Source organism: Polypterus senegalus, chromosome 9 (assembly GCF_016835505.1).
Source record: "Polypterus senegalus isolate Bchr_013 chromosome 9, ASM1683550v1, whole genome shotgun sequence".
Lineage (NCBI taxonomy): Eukaryota > Metazoa > Chordata > Cladistia > Polypteriformes > Polypteridae > Polypterus > Polypterus senegalus.
Window position 1 is genome coordinate 58992928 of NC_053162.1, and position 24987 is coordinate 59017914.

Here is a 24987-nt window from a genome sequence, read left to right on the forward strand (position 1 = left end):
ATTTTATTAGTTGCAGTACATTTATGAAAAAATTATGGGACCCTGAACAATACTTTATTTCAGTCAGTACATAGAAAATTATAGTATATTACTTTTAAATATATATTATGTGTGTGTGTGTGTATGTATGTATTTTCATATTCACATATACACATTCATACAAAATTAAAAAGAACCATTATGCCATACAGTGGTAGCTGCTTTAGTGTGTGATACAACATGATGACCTTCAAATTCTAATATTCTATACAAAAAACATATGTTTTAATGCTTTTGCTTACACTGTCTTTATATTTGCAGCAAACTTAACTGCATGTGCCAACTTCTTAGTACCCAAATGTACTTCCTGTAAAACAAATTAACAAAGCAAATTCTTGGATCTGTATGAACATTCATATGTTTGCGTGAAGTGTAGCAGTTAATCACACATTTGGAAATTAGGTTTTCTTCCGTAATATAATAGTATAAATTAATTTAAGGTTGCATTAATGGTTTTCTTTTTAATTGAAATCTTAATGTACATTTCCTCTTCCCTGTGACAGCAGGCAGTTCCTTTCCATTACTATTTGAGACTGGCTAGGAATTCTGGGTTTAAATTCAGATTTCAATCCATGGTTCACTTGCCACTAGCTGTGTTGTGGCAATCCCAGACCATTAAGGACTAACATTTTATTTTACCACTATGATGTTAAGAATGCTGTTAAGTGTACGGTCATAAGAGCTCTTTTGCAAAACGTCAGGCACATTAACTCGAAAGGTGAATCTGTAAAGTAAAGCTAAACCTTACCCAGACTGCATGCTTGGTGATGTATTGTCCTGCATTCCTAATATGAAGGAGCAAGAGTTTAGGAAGCAATTGTCTATTAATTTATTTTTTAATCTGTACTTTGGGTTATGTAGACATGAAGTCATTGGTTAATTTTAAAACAAAAATAGAAGCTGGTAGTATAATTCCTTCAAATTCTTCCCTTTTATTATTTGTTTAAATACAGTACAAAATGAATAGGAGATCTTGGAAATAAATCTGTTTCTCCAATTTCCCAGTTTCAAAAATGGAATATGCTGTACAATGTAGAATATTTATATACAATTGAAAACTTTTCCTATGACACAAGGCTACAATAGTATTAGGACTCTGCATGGATTAAAAGATTTCTCTGATATATTTGATATTTTTGATATATGAACTCGATTAATTGATTACTGAAATGATTTTCAAGTTTCTTTGAAATCCTTAATGCTGATGTGCTGCTAGACTACTGGTGAGTAGAACAGGTTCAAAAATAAGATTCAATTGTTTATAAGGCGCACACTGTGAAACATGTATCACAATTACTGTTTGCGAGCATCTGCATGCCCTTCATTTTGTTTTATGTCTAATTATGTAAGAATAGCCAAATTTACTGTAACATGTCTGCAGATTCTGAAAACAAACATCATACTGGTGTACAGTTATGAATTCTTTTCTGAAAGGTCTTTTTGTTGTTACTAATAAATGCAAAATTATGTAGCAATTTTTTCAAAACCATTTATGAAAAGGAACTCTCATATCCTATTTTGTATGTTCTGATGGTAAATATAAGAGAGCAATATTTATATAGTGCTTTTATTCTAAATATGATGGTAGCATTTCCATTTGAGTACAATATGAGGCTGTGTAGCCTACCCCAATGACAGTGTTTATGTAACCTCTCTGTCCTATTAGGACTTTTTATGGAAAACCATCCTCTTTGGTTAGTTGATAATGTTTACTTGAATTTGATCTGCAAAATGCCTTAGTCCATGTGCCATTTCTGTGTACTGTGTTAAACAATAGCATATAGTCTATACAATTGTCCAGTAATGTTTTTTTATGAATGTTTCATAAAGCCAGTCCAAAATGTGGAACATCACATTTCCATTACACTTTGCTCATATCATTATTTCTTTAGGATTGTTTGAATAGGATGCAGGCAGGGTTTTTGAAATAACTCTTGTTTGCTAACACTTTTGTGCAAAAAACTGTGGCTGAATCTTCATTTTCCTTGGGCACAGTAGTTTCATGAAAGCTTTCCTGAAACTAATGTGACACAAAGGGTACAAAATCGGATTAATTGATGAATTTAACCAAAGCAACCAGAAAGAAATCTCATAAAGGTAGTGTTGTACACATTGGGCATGACATACGGCTCTTATAATCATTAGTAAGGTATAGGGGGCCCAGCAGAGTCCAAATACACATACAATCACCGCCAGAGATTTGGCTACTTTCTTGTCTCTCAAAAGCCTGTGACGGTTTGCAATGCTTGCGTCAACTTCTGACCGACACTGGCTATCACAGAACTGATTGGCATTTGGATAGCAGCAGTTGGTATGTTGCTGTGGGATGTCATCCATATTTAAAGGTGGCAGATCTAAGGACTGACAGTCTAGTTCATTTACACTGTTCTCACCAACAGATACTCGAGCAGTTGAAAAATGGTTAGGTCGGTTTTTCTTCCCCAAAGGGTCCCTCTTGGCAGGCTTAACAAAGAAAACGTGCCTCTTTTTGCTTTTGCCTTGATAAGCCATTTCACAGTCTCCCATCTCTGGCGACATGCAGTTGTTCCGTATCAGAGTGCGTTTTCTTATATTGATGTAAATGCTAAGATTGAAGTATGTAACACTGATGAACGGAGTAAAGAACTCAACTGCAGAAGCAGTCATAAGGAAATACCCATTGAAATAGAACTCTGCATAGCATTCCCCATCTGGCAGTATGCTGCTCCCTGCAATGTACTCCCAACTGATGATTGCAGGTCCATAAAGCAAGAAGGCTGCAAGCCACACACAGATCATCTTTAGAACCGCATTTCTAGTCACTCCTTTCTGACATCTGTTGCTGACCTAAAGGGACATAAAACATAAATTTCAAGATTGTTGGTAACAAAATAGTTTAATGCAGCCCACATAAAAGATCTCTCTATCAATTGGAAGGTGTGACTGTCACTCTAAATCCAGTAAATGTAATGGAGTACAGATACTGTACTTTTTAGCAGATACTTTCTAGATTTTAAAATAAGATTTTTATACTCAGTATGCTGAAAATGCTAAAGTTAATGTTTACTATAAATATTACTACCACATTTACTGTTTAAGTGTCTTTCTTTAGCATTTTATAGTGAGGTAGGGGAAAGCAATAGTACCTGCTCTACTACATTACAATACACAATGTACATTAATGTCAATATGATCCTAGCCATTTTTTCCCCGAATGTGTGTTTCCATTATAGGGTCGTGGGGAAATGGTGCCTGTCCCTTCTATCATTGGGCACTGTCATACATAATGCATACACATACCAAGTCACCCAGCATGCACTGCCTTCTGATGTGGAAGGACTCTAGAATACCAGGAAAGAATAACATGTAGGCAATGTGCAAATATTCCATCAAGGGTGACCAGGTCACAACCAAAAGCATATCTCTGGAGTCGAAACATCAACACTAATCACTGTGTTCCACCCAAAAACTATATTTCATAAATCAAACTATTTTCCGGTTTAATTTTAAGTTTCACAATGTATAAAATGATTGATCGAGTTTTCCTCAGTGTTCAGTAGTGGCAAACACATTCATAAAGATGAAAATTTTGTCAGATGAAAAGATAATGAAACATGAGTACTTACTGCGCGAGTGACGGAAATGAACCTGTCAAAGCTGATCAGGACGATGTTGAAGACCGATGCTGTGCACAGCAGATAGTCAACTACGAGCCACAGTTTACAAAGCCCTCTTCCAAGTATCCATTTCCCAGTCAGTACATAGGGGATATAAACTGGTATGCAGAAGCCACCTACAGACAAAATAATTTACACTGAGGAGAGATTTATTTAAAATAAACTTCAGGTACTTTCTATAATGGTTATTCATGGGTGACCTTAAGCATACAATCTGATGAGTACAAGATACAAAACAGGTAAAATGCATCAGTTTGCAACATCTCTTTAAAGGAGGCTTCACCCCAAATGGTCTCTGATGGTGATGCAGTTCAGCATGGAAATTAGTTTAATTCACTTGTGCACATAAAGCAGAATTTGACATTTTTACTTTGCACTGGTGAGATGCCTTGTGTTAATAAGCATATTTACATGTTGCAGGTGTCATACTGTATAAGGGAGCTGGGAAGCATAACCACTTTTTCTTTTAATCATCTCCTTTCAACAACAACATGTATTTATATGGCACATTTTCATACAAACAATGTAGCTCAAAGTGCTTTACAGGATGAAGAAAGAGAAAAAAGACAAAATAAAATTGGGGAACACAAATTAACATAGAATAAAAGTAAGGTCCAATGGCCAGGGAGGACAGAAAACTCCAGACAATATAAAATAAAATCTACAGGGGTTCTGAGGCCACCAGACCACCCAGCCCCATCTAGACATTCTACCTAACATAAATGACCTTGCAATCAGTCCTCATTGTATTCAGGGTTCACATGGAAGAACTTGATGATGGTCATGTGGTCTTTTGGCCTTCACTCCATCAATGTAAGGACATTTCGGTGCTTTCATTTTTGTTAAGCAAGCCTACCACTGATTAGGTAGTGGAGTGCAGTCTGGTGTGTGTGTGGACACTTTGAACTGGTCTGGTACACTTACTGTAGACTTTAGCAGTTATATACTTTGCAGGCTGCAATGTAGTGCTCATTTCATTACTCCATTTATAATATAACTTTGCGCTAAGCACTCTTCTGATCATTCTTGCAAAATGGGAGAGTGTTTGGTCAAGTCTTTGATTTTAAGGGGAAGGACCCTTTATTAAACATTGGGAGGATACAGAAGGATCCATAACGATTACAGTCAAAGATGGGGAGTATTGCCTTAACTTCTCCTGGAAGGGAGAGACTGGAGACTCCAATGTCAAGTCACAGAGGCCATTCTGACTGCTAATTGATGAGAGGGAACCACAGATGCCCTCCCCAATAAATACTTAGGGAAGTGTTGTACAAGGACAGAGCCCATTTTGACATATTGTGAAGATGGGATGCCCTTCTAGAAACATTTGAGGGTGCAAAATGAATATATGCACTTGGGCAAAGAGAATTATTAAGGAGGTAGTAGTAATGAAATAATCTGTACTGTAACTTTACATATCCTGCTTTAAAAAAACAGTTCAGATATCTTAATGGTTGCACTGTACAGAGGAAAGGACGCTGGTGCACGCATGCTGCTGCAGCTCCTCCCTGTTAGTAACACTTAAATCAAAATATGATACGGCCTTTTCTTACAAAGAAATGTAGGTTTAGCTCTTTGTGGACCTTTGTATTTTCGGGATTTTGTAGAAGCTTTAGGCTGTTAGCTAAGCTTTTACATTTTATGACCTTTTCAGTTTAGGAATTGTTTTAAAGTGACTTGAAAAATCATACCACTGCAATCTGTTCCCTGAAACATGGGCCTTTGAAATTGATTACTTGAAAGTGAAATAAAGAATAACAGCCCATCCATTCTCTGTACCTGCTTATCCAGTTCCGAGTCATGGAGCGAGTAAAGAATTGTGGTGGTGCCTGCAAGTAGCATAGGGTGTACGTAGGAGAAGATGTCAATCCAGCAGCCTACTAAGACGTCCGCTGTGACTCAGTTGTGTTGAGCCACCTAAGCTGGTTCTATAGTGGACAAGTGCCACTTGATAGTCTGCTGTTGGCAGCAGTTCCTACAAGTTTGCAGATCTGTGATACTTCACCCACCTCTTGCTTTTCCACACTCCAAGATGTAACCTTTTTGTATTGGGTGTTTTTCCTTACAAGATGCTGATCTTTTTTGTGTAATTTGCTAACTTGATATTTAAAAATAAAAGTATCCCTTTCAAGCAGCTGCAGTCTGTGAGAACCATAAGACCTTGAGCTGTTTATGCCAGTTCAGCCTCCTGCTGCCCAGTTAGATAGTGGAATAATAGAATACTGAGCACATTCATTTTTGCGGGTTAACTGTGAACAGTATATTTACATATTGAAAATGTGTTAACAGTGAAAGACAGTCAAATAGTCTTCAATGCGTTCAGCTGCGCAAATAATTAAATCGGCTAAGTCTCCCTACAGTCTGCTCGTGTTAATGCATCAGTGCCTGCAGTTCTTAAAATAATCTGAGAACAATTTTCGAGCATTTTGATAAAGCCGATAAAGAATGTTTGAAGTTTCAATATAGCTTGAGTTAACCACGGTGTTTTGTGATTATATATACAACTAAACAGGCCTACTGTATGTAGACTAGTGTAAAGTATACAAGTCAACGTGTAGATATGATATCTTGTATCACACGGTTATGTCTGAAGAATGTACTGTGCATGAGGCTTCTTTTCTGTTAATGTATGCCCCAACTGTCCTTCAATTTATATTTTGAACTAATCTTTCTCATTGCGGTGCTGTGATCCTGCTACAGTGGGTGCAGGCTCATAGCTAAAGATAAACAAGAACAACTAGTGGATCAAAATCTCTCTTCTTTTAAAGATTCTCGAACAACAGTGTTCTGGTGTTTGGATGGCATGGTTTACCAGTAGGTAGCACTGCTACCTCTCAGGTGCAGAGTCTTGAATTCAAATCAAAACTGAGTCAGTGGCTGTGCAGTTTGAATGTTCTCCCCATATCTCTGTGCCTTTCAGCAGGTGCTTTGTACATCCCAACATTATGCAGGTTAAGTAAATGAACGATTTCTCAACTGGCCCCACATGTATCAGTGCTGGCCTGTGAATCCCTGTGCTTATGATGGACTGGCATCCTCTCCTGCCTTGTCTCCTTTTGTTGCTTAGCTTTTTGATACCAAGAATTGAGTATAAGGATTATAGACTAGATGGAAGGATATTTAAATCTGATTTTTTTTTCCCCATATGAAAATTGTTTAGGATTGGAATAACTCCTTGTGATGTGCACATTTTAATATTCAATACACAAATATTTGAACTGATTGATCTTAAGTAAATGAAATTCCTTTTTAATATGGGTAATTTTTTTAATCATAAAAATATTGCTGAAACATTTTAATTACCCATCCAGTCATTTTCTGAACCCAACGGTGTCTCTTTTTCATCTATACAGAGCTGTATCGGGTTCATATGAAATAAAGCTAGAAACTTTAATGTAACTTTAAACATTTGCGAAGACAACAATCAAAATTATAATTTAGAACCCCTGATTATAAAGCTCTAAATCATTGGATGACATATTAACCCCAACTAAAAAAGCGTCCACACCTGCGTCCAGACTTGAACACTGACCAAAGTCTAAAGAGGTCCCCGACTTAAGCACCATTACCAGACGTGCACAAATAATGTGGGGAAAGAAAACATTCGATTCAAAGTCGATGCGCAAGGTTGGTGGCTCTTAATCATGTTAACTGCGTTTTAAGCATCACATATTTCCTCCGTGTTCCCTTTGGATTTGTAGAGTTCTAGGTTGAATGTATCCTGCAACACAATTTCTTAGACTCTCTGTTTAAAAGTACGTAAAAAAATAATAAAGTTCTCCGTGGGGTATATGTTTCTGACTGCAAGCTCAAACTTGGCGGAGAACGCTAACATCGGTGCGCGTACGAGCTGGAATTTCGCTTTGTAATGCAGGAAAGGGCAAAGCCCGGCATTTCGGTGCCCAAAAAACAGTATTTCTTGACACTAAACATTTTAAAGGACTGGAAGAAGAGGATGATTATGATACATAAAAAGCGTCACCTCTTTGACGAGCTATAGACTGCCGTTCAGCTTCATCACTGGAAGGTAGATTAAGGAATTGGCATTGAACTGAACATGACACACGAATTGGCTCCTGGTTTTTTTTTTTGCTTGAATTAAAAATACGTTTGTATTTTAAATGATTTACTCATATTAATTGAGTTTGTTTAATACAACTGATTAAAATATCTATCTATATACAGGTACTGTATATATTTGTGTATCTGTATATATAACATCGCCTTGTTAAACAAAAGCGAGTATATGATGTCCTTTATTCTGCTTTACACATCGGACAAAGACTTTCAAAGATGTAAAGCAATTGCGGCTGAGGGATCCGTCCACATTCTCCCCCATTAGTAGCCGCAACAAGGGAAGCCGGTACTTGATGGGACGCTTTTCCATTTGCAAGTGTCACACTTCACCCACACCTTCTCATACGAGGCCACCTAGAACGGGGAGAATGTTCAAACTCCATATTGATATCGCTCAGGTAGTGTCTTGTTAACCTTCGTGGCTGAAAACGATAACAACTGGGGCGCCAAATGTATAGGATATTTATATGTGGTTCACACTGTTAGCCTGGTATGAGTGGGTATTCCTGTCCGAGCCTGGCACCTTTCTATGTGTCCGTTTCCCACGGCTTCTGAATTGGATTGTAAAAAATTAAAAATGAATTAAAAAAAAAAAAAAAAAAGATTCGTGAGAAATTCACTTGTGCTGGCGGGTCCTTTTGCCGTCTCATTTGATTTGCTTTGGATAATTGACTGACATTATTGTTGAAGTTAACGTTTTTTCGAAAGACAACTCTGCAAGGTGTATAAGACAACGGTTTTGGTACACTACAAGAATACATAGAATATTACAAATTTCGAAATCCAAATGAAAAAAGTGGACATCTTAAAACAATGTACATTTTAAAAACCAAAATCTGCATTTCTTACGCTCACGATCTTATGTTGTTATTATTATTTACTTATTTGGCTGATGCCTTTATCCAGGGCGACTCACGGCATTAAAGGTACAATTGGTTACATATCTGTTGTTTTCCAGTTGGAGCACAGGCAGATGAAGTGCGTTGCTCATGGTCACACTGTGTCACTGGTGGGATGTAAACTCATACCCTCAGGTTTCAATGACTACGCCACACGGTCTAGCTAAATATAACTGTAAATAATAATTTTAAGTAATAAAAAAAATCTTTAAAACAGTTTAATCCCTCTCCTTTCAGAAAATGATTTTAACGTTTTTTACAGACATACAGCAACCACCATGCTTTAAAACATCCAAAGTTGGGTGACAATACTTAATCTTGGCAACAGGAAACCGGGCTGTCTCGTCACTCTTGTTTGAACAGACAGACAACACGCATACACAAACAAGTAAATGACAGACATCCCTCTTCGTTAACTTCTGGTACCAGCTAAGAAAAGGACTCACCTACTAAAAAGTCAGCTATGGCTAAGTTTAAGAAAAAGAAATTGCCTTGAGTCCTCAGATTTTTATCCACCACGAAAGCCAGGATGACCAACGCATTTCCGAGGACAGTGGCCAAAACCACAAGAGACATAAGCACGGCCAACAAAACTGCGACGGATGGAGAGAATTGGCCGAAATGTAACACACGCCTATCCTCCAGGTCCAAAGCGGAGACATTTCCAAGAGAAGACGAAGTGTTCAACGGCCAAACTTCAGACTCTGCGTCGCTGGGATTCGGGGATGTCATGATGTTCCTCTTTGAAGAAAATTCTCTTTCCATTTAAAACTTCTCCGCCTTCCAATTGTAAGTATCATGTCTTTCTTCTGCTCCCTTTAAGTCTCTTTCTCCTGCTCTGCGACTTAAAACATCGCCTTTTCACTGACAGAACCACGCGTCAAGGTGAGAACTGGGGGCGGGGCTGATTCGGAGACAAGAGCGCCGGGTTTTTATAAGCGCAGTGAAGCGCGCGCTTGGTGCTTGGAAGGGACGCGCTGCGCGTTCCCGCCTAAAGCAGTTCCCTCGCAACGCCGCTCGCAAGCACTCGCGTGTGGGGCGTCGCTTTTCATCGGTATGCCCGCCCCTCGTTCAAACTTGCATTTATGGACAGATTACAACCTTAGGCGACTTTACCCTAAAAAGCGTGTTATTAATGACGTGCCTAGCTCAGCACTAAATGTCGTATTTATCGTTAAGTAGTGCACTTCAAAACATCTTTTCGTTGTCCTGGCTCCGCGTTGATAAAGCTCATCACAGAACTACGAGGCTTTGAAATGGATACAGCAGGTATCGTAGTTATTGAAAGTTTTTGTCATTGTCGTCTGTCTTTTTTTCCACATTTTGATGATTTTATAAATATGTGAAATAACGTGATTCCTCAAGTAGTCACCCATTTCAGTATGTGCTCAATCGACAGGTATTACAGCTTACGTTTCAACCACGTTCAAAATATGCACAATGCCTGTTTTGTACGACCATCTTTGCACAATTGCTCGAGCTTCATTAACCTGTGTACTGTAGGTGAACAAAAAGTTTTTGATCATATCACACAACAGAGATTTCGTTGTGTTACACAATGACAATAAAGTACTTGAACTTGAACAGATTCCATTACTGAGACTCTGCAAACACAGACTTTTTGTTTTTTTGCCCCTTCAGAGTAACACTAGCTATATGTTGTAGGTCATTTTCGTCCTGGAAAATGAGTATTCTTCCATCCCAGTTTTTTTTTTACAGATTGCAACCATTGTTCCTACAGGACTGTTGTGTCTAGTGTTGTTTTTTTTTTTGAGTCAACCACCTCAAGAAGTTGTGACATATTCCCACTGGTACTGCGACCACTAGTAATTACCATAGGAATCAATGATGTTTTTCAATTGAAAATTCTGGTGGAACCATACCTGAATTTTACTTTAAATGTGCAAATGTCTCGAAAATTTTAGTTAATGTTAGGTTAAGTGTCTTTACGGTTCCTGTGTGGGGTGGGGACACAATCAGTGGGCTGGCATTGTACAGAAACTCATTGGTCCCTGAAAACAAAGTCCCTATGGTGGGAAAGTGCCAATAGTCATGATGTTCAATGAGCTTTTTCATTTTGCCTTAGTCCTATAAAAGCTAAACTTGTTAGGCATGCATTAGACTGTTCTTGTTTCTTATTTGAAAGGCTAATCCCAGAGATCAGAGATGCCAGAGGTCTGTAGGTGCTCTCTCCCAAACTAGTAACATTATCCTGAAGAATCTGAATTTTGAGGATGCTGTTTTCTATAAACTGTCACTGTTATGTTGTACACTTTTCAAAAGTGAAGAAAGAGAATCCTAGCAGAAAAAATTAATAGAATGAGGTTTTATATGCAGAGACATAGTTGAACCCTGCAATACAAGATTTTCAATCAGATTTGTTACTGTGTAATATTCATGTAGTATTATTATTATTGGAAAAAATTACTGTTTGCTAGTATTGGGAGGGTTTCTACGTGGCATCTCTGAGCGTTAATGTTTAAAAATAGTCACAGTTCTGTGCAGGAGTTCTTTCTATTTTCATCTACTAACTTCCTCTGAATTACATAAACAGCGTTACCTATTTCATGGGCTCAATCAATACTGTTTATTACCTTGTACTTTAGTTGCTTTTGCATTCTAGTTTTTAGAATTGTTTTCTGCCTACTAATTTAACACCTTGTGTGTTGTCAGTTAACCACGGTGAACATCTTTATGGGTTATCTGCCTTTGATATCAGAGGATCAGCTATGCTTAAAGGCCATCTTCAGGGATGAGCTGCAGTCATACTTTATGTGAGCTGTAAGGTCAGCATCACTTTTTTGCTTCTCCAGAGTCCAGGATTTGAATGCACTGCAGGTTAACTGTCCGCAAAGGTTTTCCTCCTATATCCTAAAAACATGTTTGTTACTTGTGGGTGTACCCCTCAACTGACCGGGGCCCTGCCTAAGGTTGGTAATTGCTTTAGACCCAATTTTGGAAGGATGGGCTTGGGTTCCTTTCAGCCCAAAAATTAGATTCTAGTTCTAGTACATAAATAAACGGATGGTGTAATTTAGATTTCAGACTGTTATGGGTTTTGCCTGGCAGGAGGTGATCAAAAGTAATTAAATAGAGGTCTGACAATTGTTGAATTTATGAAGGTAAATTCACATTTAAACACACTGAACAATGAATATATTGTTAACATATGATTGTGATGTCCGTTTGCGATGTCAAAGTGCACTAGAGTTTTAAGCAGAAGTAGCTGGTGGTGGTAATGTAATGGTTTAGAAATGTTTTCTTGGCACACATTGAGCCTCTGAATACTAATTCAGTATCACTGAAATACCATGGTGAACCTAAGCATTATTGCTGAGTTTATGTGCCTCAATATGAGGTAGAGCAGGGATGTACAAAAAAATCTGCACAAACTGTATTATGCTATAACTTACCATGGACCAAAATGTCTAATAATGTTTCCAGGACCTTCTTGAAACCTGGCCTTAAAGAATTCAGACTATTCTGGAGGAAAATGTGTATCTTATGTGGTATTAGATACAGTGGATGGCCCAAAAACTCAACACTGAGTGTATATTTACATACAAGTTTTACTATAGACACTCAAGGAAATGAAGTGGAATTGTAAAAGTGACACAGTGTGTGGGAAGTGATTACTTGCATGACAATGTTGGGGTTTAAAGTCTGATGTGTATGCGTTAGCCTACAAAGTCTTACTAAAAAGAGCTGACTTTAATGAGACAAATGTTGCATTATTTCATTGGAAATGATGCATTCAAGTAAAAAATAGCTTTTAAATTAGTTGAATGTTAACAAGAACAGCTTAATTAATGGATTTGTAGAGCAAAAACAGTTCTTGAAAGCTTTGGAACAACTTAAACTGAGATGACGAGACAGATTTAAAGTGAAATACTTTAAATAAAAAATCTGTGTAATATGGAACAGGAAAAGAAGTGAATGTAATCAGATAATAAGGAATGCAAGAGGATATGACTGATCATCAGATACAGACAAAACAATGCAGCCTTGTAGAACTGGGGAAAAGTCAAGGCAGTGGAAACAGAGAGACTGAAAATTGTCATGGCACTCTACCCTGAGAAAGAGAATAGCTTAGAGAAGGTAAAGAGTTTGTCTGTTTGCCATAATAGGGGTTCTAATGACTAACCTTTTTCAAGACTATTAAGTTATCATGCTTCTAATTTATAATGAAACCAAAAGGTCTACAACCTAATGGTCTATCATGATCGGTGGAGAACATCTTCAGAAATGGAGGAGATAGGAGGCTGCAGAAACATCAAACAGAATGCTGAATTTACAAACAGTAGCTGCTTTTAGTGAGAGATGAGAGAGTTCAGAAAGATTTTCAGAGAGGAACCACTGATCAGAAAAACTTAGGTTGAAGAAATATGTATTTCTTAAGAAAGAAATCAAATCTATGTGTATTAGTGAGAAAGAGAAAACAAAAAGAATGTTAGAGGTGACAAGGGGCATTCAGTTTAGTCTTTATGAGTAAAAATCACTTTTTTGTTTTTCTTGACAATGTATTTTTCTGATTCTTTAGGCAAATTAACAATAATGGTGCACTACATCACTTTTTCAGAAAGTTTAGTCATTGTGAATTGTATTCAAAAATGATTCATTCTTGGACTTTTATTTTTTTCGATGAATGCAAATATAGGCAGGCATTACAATTAAAAATGCATACCTACTTTCAGTTTTGATATTTTAAAATTAGGATTAAAATTAAAAACATTCCTCAACAAGAGGAAGGAACTAACATAATGCTATATAAGGTCTCACCTGGAACTTAACTCCAGGTTTAGGTATGATAATTTGTTTGTACAATAAGAATAAATGTATATATTGTGGCCAGGTGTGGGAATGACAGCTCTTCAGATAGGAGGAAAATTTGGGGCGCCAACCAGGTCATCCCTTTTATACAGTAGTGCGAGGATAAAGAAAACAACCGAAAACAATGATACTCTTCAGTGTATGTCCTGTATGTGGGAATTCAAGCAATTTAAAGTGTTGCAGGGTTGCAGTCCCTGCTCGAGAGCTCCAGTAATGACACCTGATTTCGGGACGCCTGGACAGAAAGGGGTAGGGTCAAATACTCTGACCAGGTAGCTTCTCAGCTCTTTATTTTATTTTCTTTTTTAACATTAGTTGCAGCATCCCCTCTCACTTTGGTGGGTTATTACATACCTCGACTGAGTCTGCGAGGAGGTTCTTCGATGTGCATGTATGACACGGCCCCCCCACAGCTCAAACCCAGGGTGGTGAGTGGACCTGGCTATGAATTGTGGGCCCAGTAGAGTGCATTGGCATTGGCATGGAGAGCCCCATACTGATGCAGAAACATAAATTTATAAGGACAGAGAGTCAGGAACCAGCGGTTGATTAGAGGGAACAGAGCCACTGCAGGGGTGCATAGTCTGTCATGAGGGTGAATTCCTATCCTAGGTAGTCAGTCAGTCAGTCATTATCCAACCCGCTATATCCTAACACAGGGTCACAGAGGTCTACTGGAGACAATCCCTGCCAGCACTGGAATCTGCCAATAGCCTTTCGTCATATTGAGGGTGGACAGATACCATTTGTTCCCTGTTTGCTCCAGGAAGGTGTCCACTTTCAGCATGGAGTAGACATCAACATGGCAAACCTGATTGAGGTAACAGAAGTTGCTGCAGAAGCAAAAACTACCATCAGGTTTTGGAACCAATATGATTGACCTAGACCATAGGCTGTGGCTAGCCTCTGTCACACAGAGTTTCAGCGTGTGCTGTATCTCTAGGTCCACCTCCAGGAAATGATAAGACTGTTCACAGACAATCACCTTTGGTTTGGTGACAATGTTGTGTAAGCAACCAGTGCTCTTTGGCCTGGTCTTGGATCAACAACCCCCTTGATTGAGATGATTATGGCTCCCAATTCCTACTTTTGTGGGGGTGTGAGGGTGCCCCCATAGTTTAGTTGTGCAGCATTAGGAATAATAGACTCTGTGGGAGTAGCTGTGGAGTCATCTCCACTCCTGGACTTCAGGAGGTTGACCCGATAAATGCACCCTTGGATGCCAGTTGGGCTGGTAGGCTAGGTAATCTACAAGCCTCTCATGAAGGTGGGAGCCCCAATTGTACATCTGGGCCTGTGAGTGCTGGGCACCCTCGAAGTGTTCCCTCACCATGGGTTGGAGTCACGTGAATCAATCATGTAACTCAAATGCGTGTTAAGGATTGCAGTACCTCTTGGAAGTAAACAAGACAAGAGCTGACCCCAGTCCTTCCTTACTGTCTGTCTGTACCTTCCTCAGCATCTGTTTGAGTGTATGACTGGCGTGTTCAACCAGACTGTCTTTCTGTCAGGGGTGGTAAATGGATGTTTTGAGATGGTGGATAAAAAGCAACTTGGTGACATTGAAGGTATGTGACATAAATGGCATCCCCTGATCCATGAGAATCTCCTTGGGAATGATGACAAACACACAAGTAGACCCCTAGAAGTTCCCAGGCCGTAGTTTTGGAAATTAGCCACCTGGAGGGGTATGGCCACTAGGTACTAGGTAGCATAGTTCACCAGGATTAGGATGCATTTAGGTCCTATGGCCAAGGATCCCAGTGGCTTGACAATGTCTATACTGAGTTGCTCGAAAGAATATAAATTGTAAGTGGGGCAATGAGAGGAGTGCTGTCTTGCAGGGGTATAGGGGTCATCTGGCACTCTGGGCAGGACCTGCATGCCTGGACGATAGAAGTGTGATGTGATACACTCAAGAGGTTTTTCAGTACCCAAGTGTGTCCCTAGTAGATGAGGATGAACCAGGCTGCAAATCACATGGAGGAACAAGGAGTTGGTTCCAGATTTCACCCTGGTTTTCAACCACCCAGTACTAACAGATCATGATTGAGGGCAAAGTGAAAAGTGTGTACCCATTGGTGGACTGCCATCTATCAACCACATTCCTTGTATGCTTCTGGGAATCATTGTTCCACTGCTTGCACTTTAGTTATGTGGCCAGGATGCAAAACTGGAGTTGCAGCAAGTCGAGCGGTCGGAGCAATACCTAGAGACACTGCTGGATCTTGGGCTGAGGATAATGGCTCTGCTAAAGTGGGTTCATCCTCGCTCTGGCCAAGATCTGCGAGATCTTATTGGGTGGATGCCCCTTTATCTACTGTCTGAGACTTTCCTCTGGGCGCTTGGTCCTTGCCCACTGCAAGGCTTGTCCCTCCAGTCTGACATGGTGATTCCCTGAGGGGTTTTCTATGGTGCCAGTCTCGCACCAGGATCATGGTGTACACAGATTTCAGTAACTCTACTACTCGCAACCGTCTGAGCTGCCTTGGTGCCAAAAACCAGCAGACTGCAGTGGAGTAATTTCGGGACTCGCCATGAAAACGTTAGAGTGGCCTGTTTTCCTTCATACTGTTCTGACAGGATGTAATGGCTTGCAACAATGGAGGTGTTGTTGCTGGAATCCTAAAGGGCTTTGACGTTGTGTCCATTCTGTTTGACTATGCCCATCCACAGTCCATGAGTCTTCCCCATGGGTGCAGGTAGCCACCGTATGCCTGGTATGCCACAGTGGTAACAGCGGAGAAGTAATGGTGTTGTCTCTGGTTTTGGGGCCTGGCTGGGACAGGAGCGGTGTTGTTTCTAGGGGTGTTATGGTGTGGTCTGCGGTGCAATGTTTCTCAGTAATTTCCACCAATGCCTTCATATCCACCCCAAGTTCTCTTCTCACGGTGATGGACCAGGTACTCAGGGAGGGTGTGGACCAGGAAGTTGGCGACCACCATCTTGACTATCTGCTGGAAAAAGTATAAAGAAAGTAAAAAAAAAAAAAAAAGTTTCTCTTCAGTGTGTGTTCCATATACAGGAATTCAGGTAATATAAAATGTTGCAGGTTTGCAGTCGCTGCTAGTGGATCTCTGTTGGCAGGCTGCTTTAGCCAGCAATGATGCCTCTTTCTAGGATGCCTAGGGTTTTATGGTGGCTGGACTGGAAGGGGAGGGTTCAAGTGCTTTCACCTTCTCGGCACTGTAAGGAAAGAAGGTAAAAATATAAATTTCCCAATTAATCGTTATTTTTCATTGAAACAATTCAATATCGATCTTATGAATCTCTATCCTGCTCAATTTTTATATGTAGATTTTTGCTTATGTTCATTTTTGGCGTCTGATCCAGTGGATGTTGCTAATGCACCTGTTAAGGCTTTCTATGAGTAAGGCACTTTACTATCTTGCATAAAGTGGTGTGTCCTCTTCAATCAGCGTATTAGAAGCTTAAATCTTATGTGTGGACATACTACAAATTAAAATGGTGCATTGGTAAAGAACAAGTCAACATCCAAATGAGTAGAGCCTAAAAATTCTGCACTGGAGATGACGTTTAGCTCCAAGGTTCCATTTATCCATTAATCAATAGCAGTTTTATTTGCAAAGATAAGAGACCTAACAACGTGTTTTACCTGGCAATTTCCTATGATACAAAAGTGAGCATGTGTTTAAAGCAGCCGACTTGAAGTAGCTCCATAATACTGGCATTATCTCTTTTTCTTTTATGCTTCATTCATTTAATGTTGCCGTCAACAAGTATCAGCTCTAGATTCTCATTTTTAAAAGGCTTTCTTTTTGTCTGAGGACTATTAGGACACATTTTTGAGTGAAGATATGTGTAACTTGTAGAATTATAGAAAGACTCGAGTCTTCCTTCTGTATCTTTAATTTCACCTAATTTTAAGATAATTTTAAATGTCCAGTAGTGGAATAAATTTGGCTAACAGATTAGTTGAATGGTGTCTACATGGAGGTTCATAACACGTACATACTGTAGGTTATTAAATAGCATTTATTATATAAGAAGCAATATTTGATTATTTTATAATATTAATCACAGGATGATATAGATGTTTGATAAAGCAGATGCCATTGCATTGTATTAAAACAAGGAGCCCCCCAATTATATGTGCATACCATGATGTGGCGATACATATGTAGTTAAATTATGATGAATTGTGAATGAGTTCAGTCCTGTGAAAAAGTTGTTTTTTTTTTTTTAAACAGTAATGATATTTTGTTCCAAATCTACCAAATACAGATGTTAACTATTCATTGCTAATCAAGTATTTCTTCTTAAATGCCATTCCATGCTTATGTATATGTTATGAAGTCACTATTTATTATTTAATGTTCTCTATACATGGTTATGTAATTTCTAAAAAAGCAACCACTTCAGATATATCAGTATTTGCTAATTCAGCCAAGATAAAATCAATATCTAATCAAATCGGGGCACTGTGAATCCAAATCAAATCTGGACATCAGTGCTGAAGTATACATAAACTACATTTTTTAATATTGTGCCACACAGTAATTTAACTGATGTGCTGTAATAAAGGTGCATTAGTGGTGTTAGAATGCATTTTGTTTGGTAAATTCATAATTGAATCTTCTGTGAGATGTTAGTGTCTGTTTTCAAACTTAGTTTGATTTTTATTAACATTCAATCAATGTAATGTATCCCAAGACACAATTTCTCTTTAATTGCAGTTAATAAATGTTTTCAGCTTTTACAATAGTGACATCTGAGAATAGTTTGAAGAGCACAAAAGTAAAGCAAAATCATTTTTATGTGCAAGGCAAACACTTAAAGATTTTCATTTGTCACAAGATTTTCATTTCCACATCATCAACCAGAAGCCATGTGTTTCTCATCACGTTACTTTTAAAAACAAATTCACCTGCTTAAGTCATCAAATCTAAAAAAAAATATTTGTAGAAAAAGGCTTAATATGGGCGGCATGGTAGCGCTGCTGCCTCGCAGTTAGGTGACCCAGGTTCGTTTCCCGGGTCCTGAGAGTTCTCTCCATGTCTGTGTGGGTTTCCTCCCACAGTCCAATGACATGCAGGTTAGATGGATTGGCAATTCTAAATTGGCCCTAGTATGTGCTTTGTGTGTGGGTGTGTTTGTATGTGACCTGCGGTGGGTTGGCACCCTGCCCAGGATTGGTTCCTGCCTTGTGCCCTGTGTTGGCTGGGACTGGAAAATGGATGGATGGAGGCTTAATATAAATGTTGCATTTGCATTTTTAGTTTTTTTTACTAGCTCAAAGTAGTTATTAAGCAGGCGATGTTTTCCACCAAAATCAATTCAGAGCATCAAGACAAGGTTCATGTAACTCAGGGATGCCCAATGCGTCGATCGCGATCGACCGGTAGATCGCAAAGGCAGTGCAGGTAGATCGCGTTGCATTCAAAAAAAATTTTTTTTTAAACGTCAATCTATCATATATCCTCCCTATGGCATTTGCCACTTGATTGACATACAGGACGGCCAGTTTGACATCTCTTTTCTTCTAACACACTGGCCACCATGCACTCACGATCAAACGCGCAAAACTCCAACTGTGATCTAGTTAGTTTTCCAATTTATATCGACTAAAGAAGGGATTTAAAAAAAAAATGTTTGGGGAGGATATGGGCTGGATGTGTAATTGGAAGAGGATTTTTTTCTCACAATGACACAATCGAAGTGCATTTGTCTGATCTGTCAATCTGTCATTGCTATTCCAAACAAGGAAAATGTGGAAAGGCATTTTCGAACCTGTTCATTAAAACTACAAAACTGACTTCCTTCCAAAAAGCGATCTGAGAAAGAGAAAGGAGAGGGAACTAAAATCGCAGTTAATCAGACAGCCGTCATTTTTCACTCGGCTGAATTCAAAAGCTCCTTGTCTGTATTATTCGGCTGTACTTATTTATGCAAGTCAGCCTTTTCCCACATGACGATTATTAAATTCAAATATATAATATAGCATTTTTAATGTAGGTAGATCATTTCGACCTGGTCATTTTACAATCGAAAAAGTGTGGACACCCCTGATGTAACTGATAAAATGACCCACAGAACAACAAGCTAAAGGTGCATACATTGAATCTGGATATCCGGTATCTTATGAGACGCACCTCCACTGGTGATCTTCCCTCACTATCCTTGAAAATGACCTCCCAGTTAATAAAGCTTACATTAAACTCCTCTGCACTATAAATTAACTCATCTACAACATCTTCAGACAAATCATTCTTATAAAGTGATATTAATACTTTAGTTCATCTGTGTATGTGTGAAATTCTAATGTATTTTTAAATACATGTAGCAAGAATGCTGAATTCAGTTAGAGGTTACAACTGCTCTTCCAAAGTTGAAAAAGACTGATCTGAATTGATCTAAAAACTCTGCAAGATCTGTACAGAACAGTTGATCGTCCTTTTACCAGAAAGTATCTCTTATTGATACACTCCAGGTCAGCAAGTAGTATATTCTACTTTGGACTGTCTGAGAAAAAGAAAAATAATTTAAATTAAATAATACAAATAGTGTAAAATAAAAATTACTAAAACTTTAATTTACAAGCTGCTTGGTTGCTTTCAGATTTTTTTTTTCACTTTTACTGCCAGGATTGAGTACTAAAAGTATCTACTCTGGAAAAAAAAAACTATCTCTCACTAGAAAGTAACACCTCTGTTATTTGAATGGTATAAAAATGTTCTACATGGACTCCCAGGAAACATACCTGTCTAGAAAAGTGTTGTGATTGATCCTGTGTTATTTACTATCTTTTAGTTTCTTAGCACATTACCACAATGGTATTTGATAGAAAAATCATACAATCATAGTGACTGGTCGCAGTTAAATCTATATTAGTGATTTTACTATAATGCAGTAAGACATATGTGTAGGGTTAAAAAAAAACTGGCAATGTGAGCAACTAGTAATTAAGGCAACATCTAGTACCTGTAAACAAGTCAGCTACTAAGCAAAAAGGTTTCATCTGATAAATTGTTGCTTAGCAACACAGTGGAAAAATCAGGAAGAGCATGACAAATGGAAAAACATGCAAGTACTGGTAAGACAGCAAGCAATAAATCTAAGATCCAAATGCAGTGCTGCAATACCATTGTATCAGCTTTGTGAGAAACACATCACTTCCTTTATTTGATCAAGTCTTTTAAATTATACTTAAAATTACAGAGAATGTAATACATTTATCTGAAAAATTCAAATGGGTTTTCACATCTTTTTAATGTCTTAAAGTAAACACTGGAATGCAGTTTCTGAGTCAGAATTTTTGATAATGAACTAGGAATTCTTTGACTGGCTGATACAACCTGAAGAGTTTTGTATTGATCACTATGTTTTATTTTGTGAATGATAATCATACCTATTAGCTCCATAAGACTGCCTCAGAAGCTGAAGAAAAGGTGACATGCCTCCTTTAACTCGCTGTTCCGCAGTCACAAACTTGACTTTGACAAGTGGAACTTAATCAAGTAAATGATCAATTATCAGTGTCTGTCCTTCTTTTATTATTTATATATGCTCTCTGGCAAACTTCTACTGCTGGTATGCAGATTATTAAACATGAATGTAATAAACCGTTCATTTTTGGGATCATTGTTTATTGTACAACATTACAAATCTATTTTTTTTTCTACAACAAAAAATACTGCAGCACTTAAACATAGACGTTGCTTTAACAGACAAAACTGCTGGGTGACTGCAAAATGCTTAATTACAATATTTATTACAGCTAATCAATGACTGTGAGAAGACTATACATGATTTGGAAGAAACATTCAGTATACTTTAAAAGAAAAAAAGCCTTTTATATTTCAGATATCTTTGAAGACAATATAGTAATTTTACTCATGTTTTAGTTGCGATGGTATTTAAAAATGAAAGACTTAACTATAGTGATGGAAAATTCATGAGTAGAAATGTTTCAAAATAGGTCTGCTTTCAGTTCTTAGCAGCCTCATATTTTGCATTACTCAGCATGTGTCTTTTGTGTTTTCTGACTGGTATGTGTATAATAGAGAGTGCTCTTGTAAAGTTAGTAATTAGAGTTGAGCTCTGTAACAGAATCACATTCTTCCCAATTAATATCCTTTCTATGTACCTCACCTTTAGTTTAAATTCTCAACTGTAAGACCTGTCCTGTCCTTAGAATGCAAAAGGTGTACATGTTAATATATTGATATTTTCCGTACAGTTAAAACTCATTCTATTCTTCACTCATTCACCAAGCACAATCCATTCAAAACCTTCCATTACTGAGGAGTAATCCATTTCTGAATTCCAGTTGCAAGGCATGGAGATACCCCTGGAGATTAAAGGTCAGACATAAATTTGTATTTTCTTAAAGTCAGAAGTCCTTACACAGAGATTTAATGTATTTACAGATCTTTAAAGTGTAGACATGACAGTATATTTAAATGTTTCAAACACAATTAATATCAACATTTGAAATAGCAAAGCAGTATTCACAAAGAAAACCGCCATTTTATGATTTTTTTCTGAGAACTAATACTCAGTTGACTCAATTGATGGAGGTGCCCTGTGGGATATCCTTAGACTTCCCCCTGAAGTTGCTGAAAATTATGGCTGCCTTTTACATTGTTACTGTGAGTGCTGTGCAGAGTGGAGGAAGTGTTTTTCCCAGTTGATTCCGGGGTTCGTCAGGGGTGTTTCTTGCTCCTACCCTGTTCAATGCTTGCATGCACTCAGTATTGGGCAGGGTTGTGTGGTCCAGCGGCTGTAGGATATCTGTTGCTGAAGAAAGATTCACTTGTGAGACATGGATGCTATCCACTGACCTGAGGTGAAGATTAGACTCCTTCAGTAGTGTGTCTCTTAGGTGAATCCTTGGGTACCGTTGGTTTGACTTTGTGTCGAACAAGCGGTAGGTCACAGAGTTCTAAATGAGAAACATTCCCTGTATTATGGTGTGATTCCCAGAGAGTGATCCAACTCGCATGGTCCTAATTGTTGAAGACCCGAATAGCTGGACCAGGCCAAGGGCACACCCATGTAATACCTGACTGTGGCAAATAGATGGTCATTTTTGATGGGTGGGACTGGACCATGTATCTGCCTGGGGGTTACCAACCGGGACCCTGGGCTGTTTCGTCATGTGGTGGGTGCAGCAAAGCTGCATGCTGATGCAAATGTACCATAGAGAAACATATTAAACTGTACGCATTAGAGAACATTAAGTCTGACCTTGCATGTCTTATACATTTATGTATTGTCAAAGTGAAGATCCAGAGTTCTGAATAACAACACCACCCTCACAGGGTCAGATTAAATTTATATAAGGACACTTATGCATTATGCTTTAGGCCATTCATAAGAATAAAGGTCAAACAATTAAAAAAGAATGGAAGAGTTTGAACTTTGAAAGTGCCGTGCCAGTAAAAAAATACAAAATTATTTTACTGCCTTAGTATAGTACATATTTGTATGTTTGTTTCTGTTGAAAAGACATAGATGGGCGATACATGAAAAGTGAAACCGTTAGAAAGTAACAATGTAGTAGTGGTTAGCCAAAGATACCTTTTATTTTATCTTTTATTATACCTTTATGCAAACAAAGATGGTCAAAGCTTTGGAAAAAACTACAAAAGTTAGAAATGGTTGCACATGATGTAGCTTTGAACTGCAAAATATTTCATGATGATTTGAATATTGTAGCCACAAAGTTCAATATGGCACTAAAGAAGCATTAAAGGAAAAAAACAGATGTATTCCTGTATAGCAGGAGAAGATCTTCAATGTGGAATATCACATAATACAACTGATTCATGTGATTGATTTACAATCTAAATTGGGATAATGTTACTTGCCTAAATGTAGCAAAGATGATTTTTTTTTTCTGTACTTGATACAATACAGCATTCAGGCCAGTTGGTGTCGGTATGATGTTAAGGTGCATTCATTTCTAAATGAAATAGAAGCTGTCTATGGCACTCCAAACAGGAAAACATTGAGCAAATGTCAGTCAGTCAGTCAGTCATCAGTCATTTTCCAACCCGCTATATCCTAACACAGGGTCACAGGGGTCTGCTGGAGCCAATCCCAGCCAGCACAAGGTGCAAGACAGGAACATATCCCGGGCAGGGTGCCAGCCCACCGCATGGCACACACACACTCCAAGCACACACTAGGGACAATTTAGGATTGCCAATGCACCTAACCAGCATGTCTTTGGACTGTGGAAGGAAACCCACGCAGACACAGGGAGAACATGCAAACTCCACACAGGGAGGAACTGGGAAGCGAACCCAGGTCTCCTGTATGTTTTAAAATATTACTATAAGTCATGTAACAGATTCAATAGAAATTTAGGTATGCATTTCAAAACAGATTGCACAAACATTCTAGAAAACCCCTAAAACTTGATTATTTCCTAAAGAGAGATTTTCACCCATTAACAAATCTATAATAATTGAATTATTATAGCAAGTAGTTTTGAAGAGTTTCATAGTGTTCTTCCTACCACTATGCCCTGTATAACACAATGCAGGATAAATGCGGAATAAATGTTCTGGCATCTGAGATATCATGTACCAATTATTGTGCCTGGTTGGAAACAGGACAAAGGCTAAAGAATTAATTGTTTTTTGTAAGAAATAGGAGCAGGATATGGATATAATGAAAGGGCATAAATGAATACATAGTCAAATAATTAGCCAGGAAGGCAAAAAGACCAAAACAAAAATTAAAAACTGGACTAGAATATGTTCCATACATTATTTTACTATTTTAATAATTTATAATTTTAGGTGGTATTTAAAAGCTTAGATGCTGACCACACCATGCAACCACATCTTATACTTATATCAAGACACAATCCGTGTGACCAGCCACAGACAATATGGCCACGACCAGCACCAAAACATCACAAAATGGCTGCACTAAGTCTGTTTCTGGCAAATTTAGGGACTAAAAATAAACAAAACCAAAGTAGATTTGTACTGGATTTAAGACAGATTTGTCCACTCTTTAAAATGTACAAAAATAATGTTTAGAAAGGATCTAGTGTCAGAAAACAAATAAAATCTCATATTTAGAAACTAAAGATAATCTAGTGTTTGGAGAATGTAATGTAAAGGAAAACAAATGGAAATGTTGTCTCTAGTCTGTGGGAAGGATCTTGGTTAACAGTATGAAAACTTTACTTTTCAGATTTGATCTTTCTTTATTCAATTTGAGCTTAGTTTTTTCACTCGTTAAGTTTTGTTTTGAAAAGATTTATTGGCTGCAATTTTTGGAAAGATACTTGACCATGAGATTGTTTAGTAAACTATGTCACTTAAGAAATAAAATACTGACTTAGTCACCAAACAGATATTTAATTTTTTATTTTTTCAGATTGTGGTTACTTCTCTATAATTATAATAAATTATAAAAATTCTGTTCTTATCATACATTTCAAATATTATAAGATATTGCACCTGCTTGAAAGATCTGATTTTCTTGTGCCAATTTCTTTCTTT

At 38.0% G+C, this 24987-nt stretch overlaps 1 protein-coding gene across 1 annotated transcript; it reads right to left on the minus strand.

The window, feature by feature from the left end:
• Positions 1 to 1980: 1980 nt before the first annotated feature.
• Positions 1981 to 9623, minus strand: hrh3 (histamine receptor H3). The gene is made up of 3 exons (XM_039762377.1): positions 9118 to 9623; positions 3645 to 3811; positions 1981 to 2865 (listed from the first exon to the last, which is right to left on the minus strand). The coding sequence occupies exons 1-3, from the start codon at positions 9434 to 9436 to the stop codon at positions 1981 to 1983; spliced, it is 1371 nt and encodes a 456-aa protein (XP_039618311.1). The 5' UTR covers positions 9437 to 9623.
• Between the last annotated feature and the right edge of the window lie 15364 nt (positions 9624 to 24987).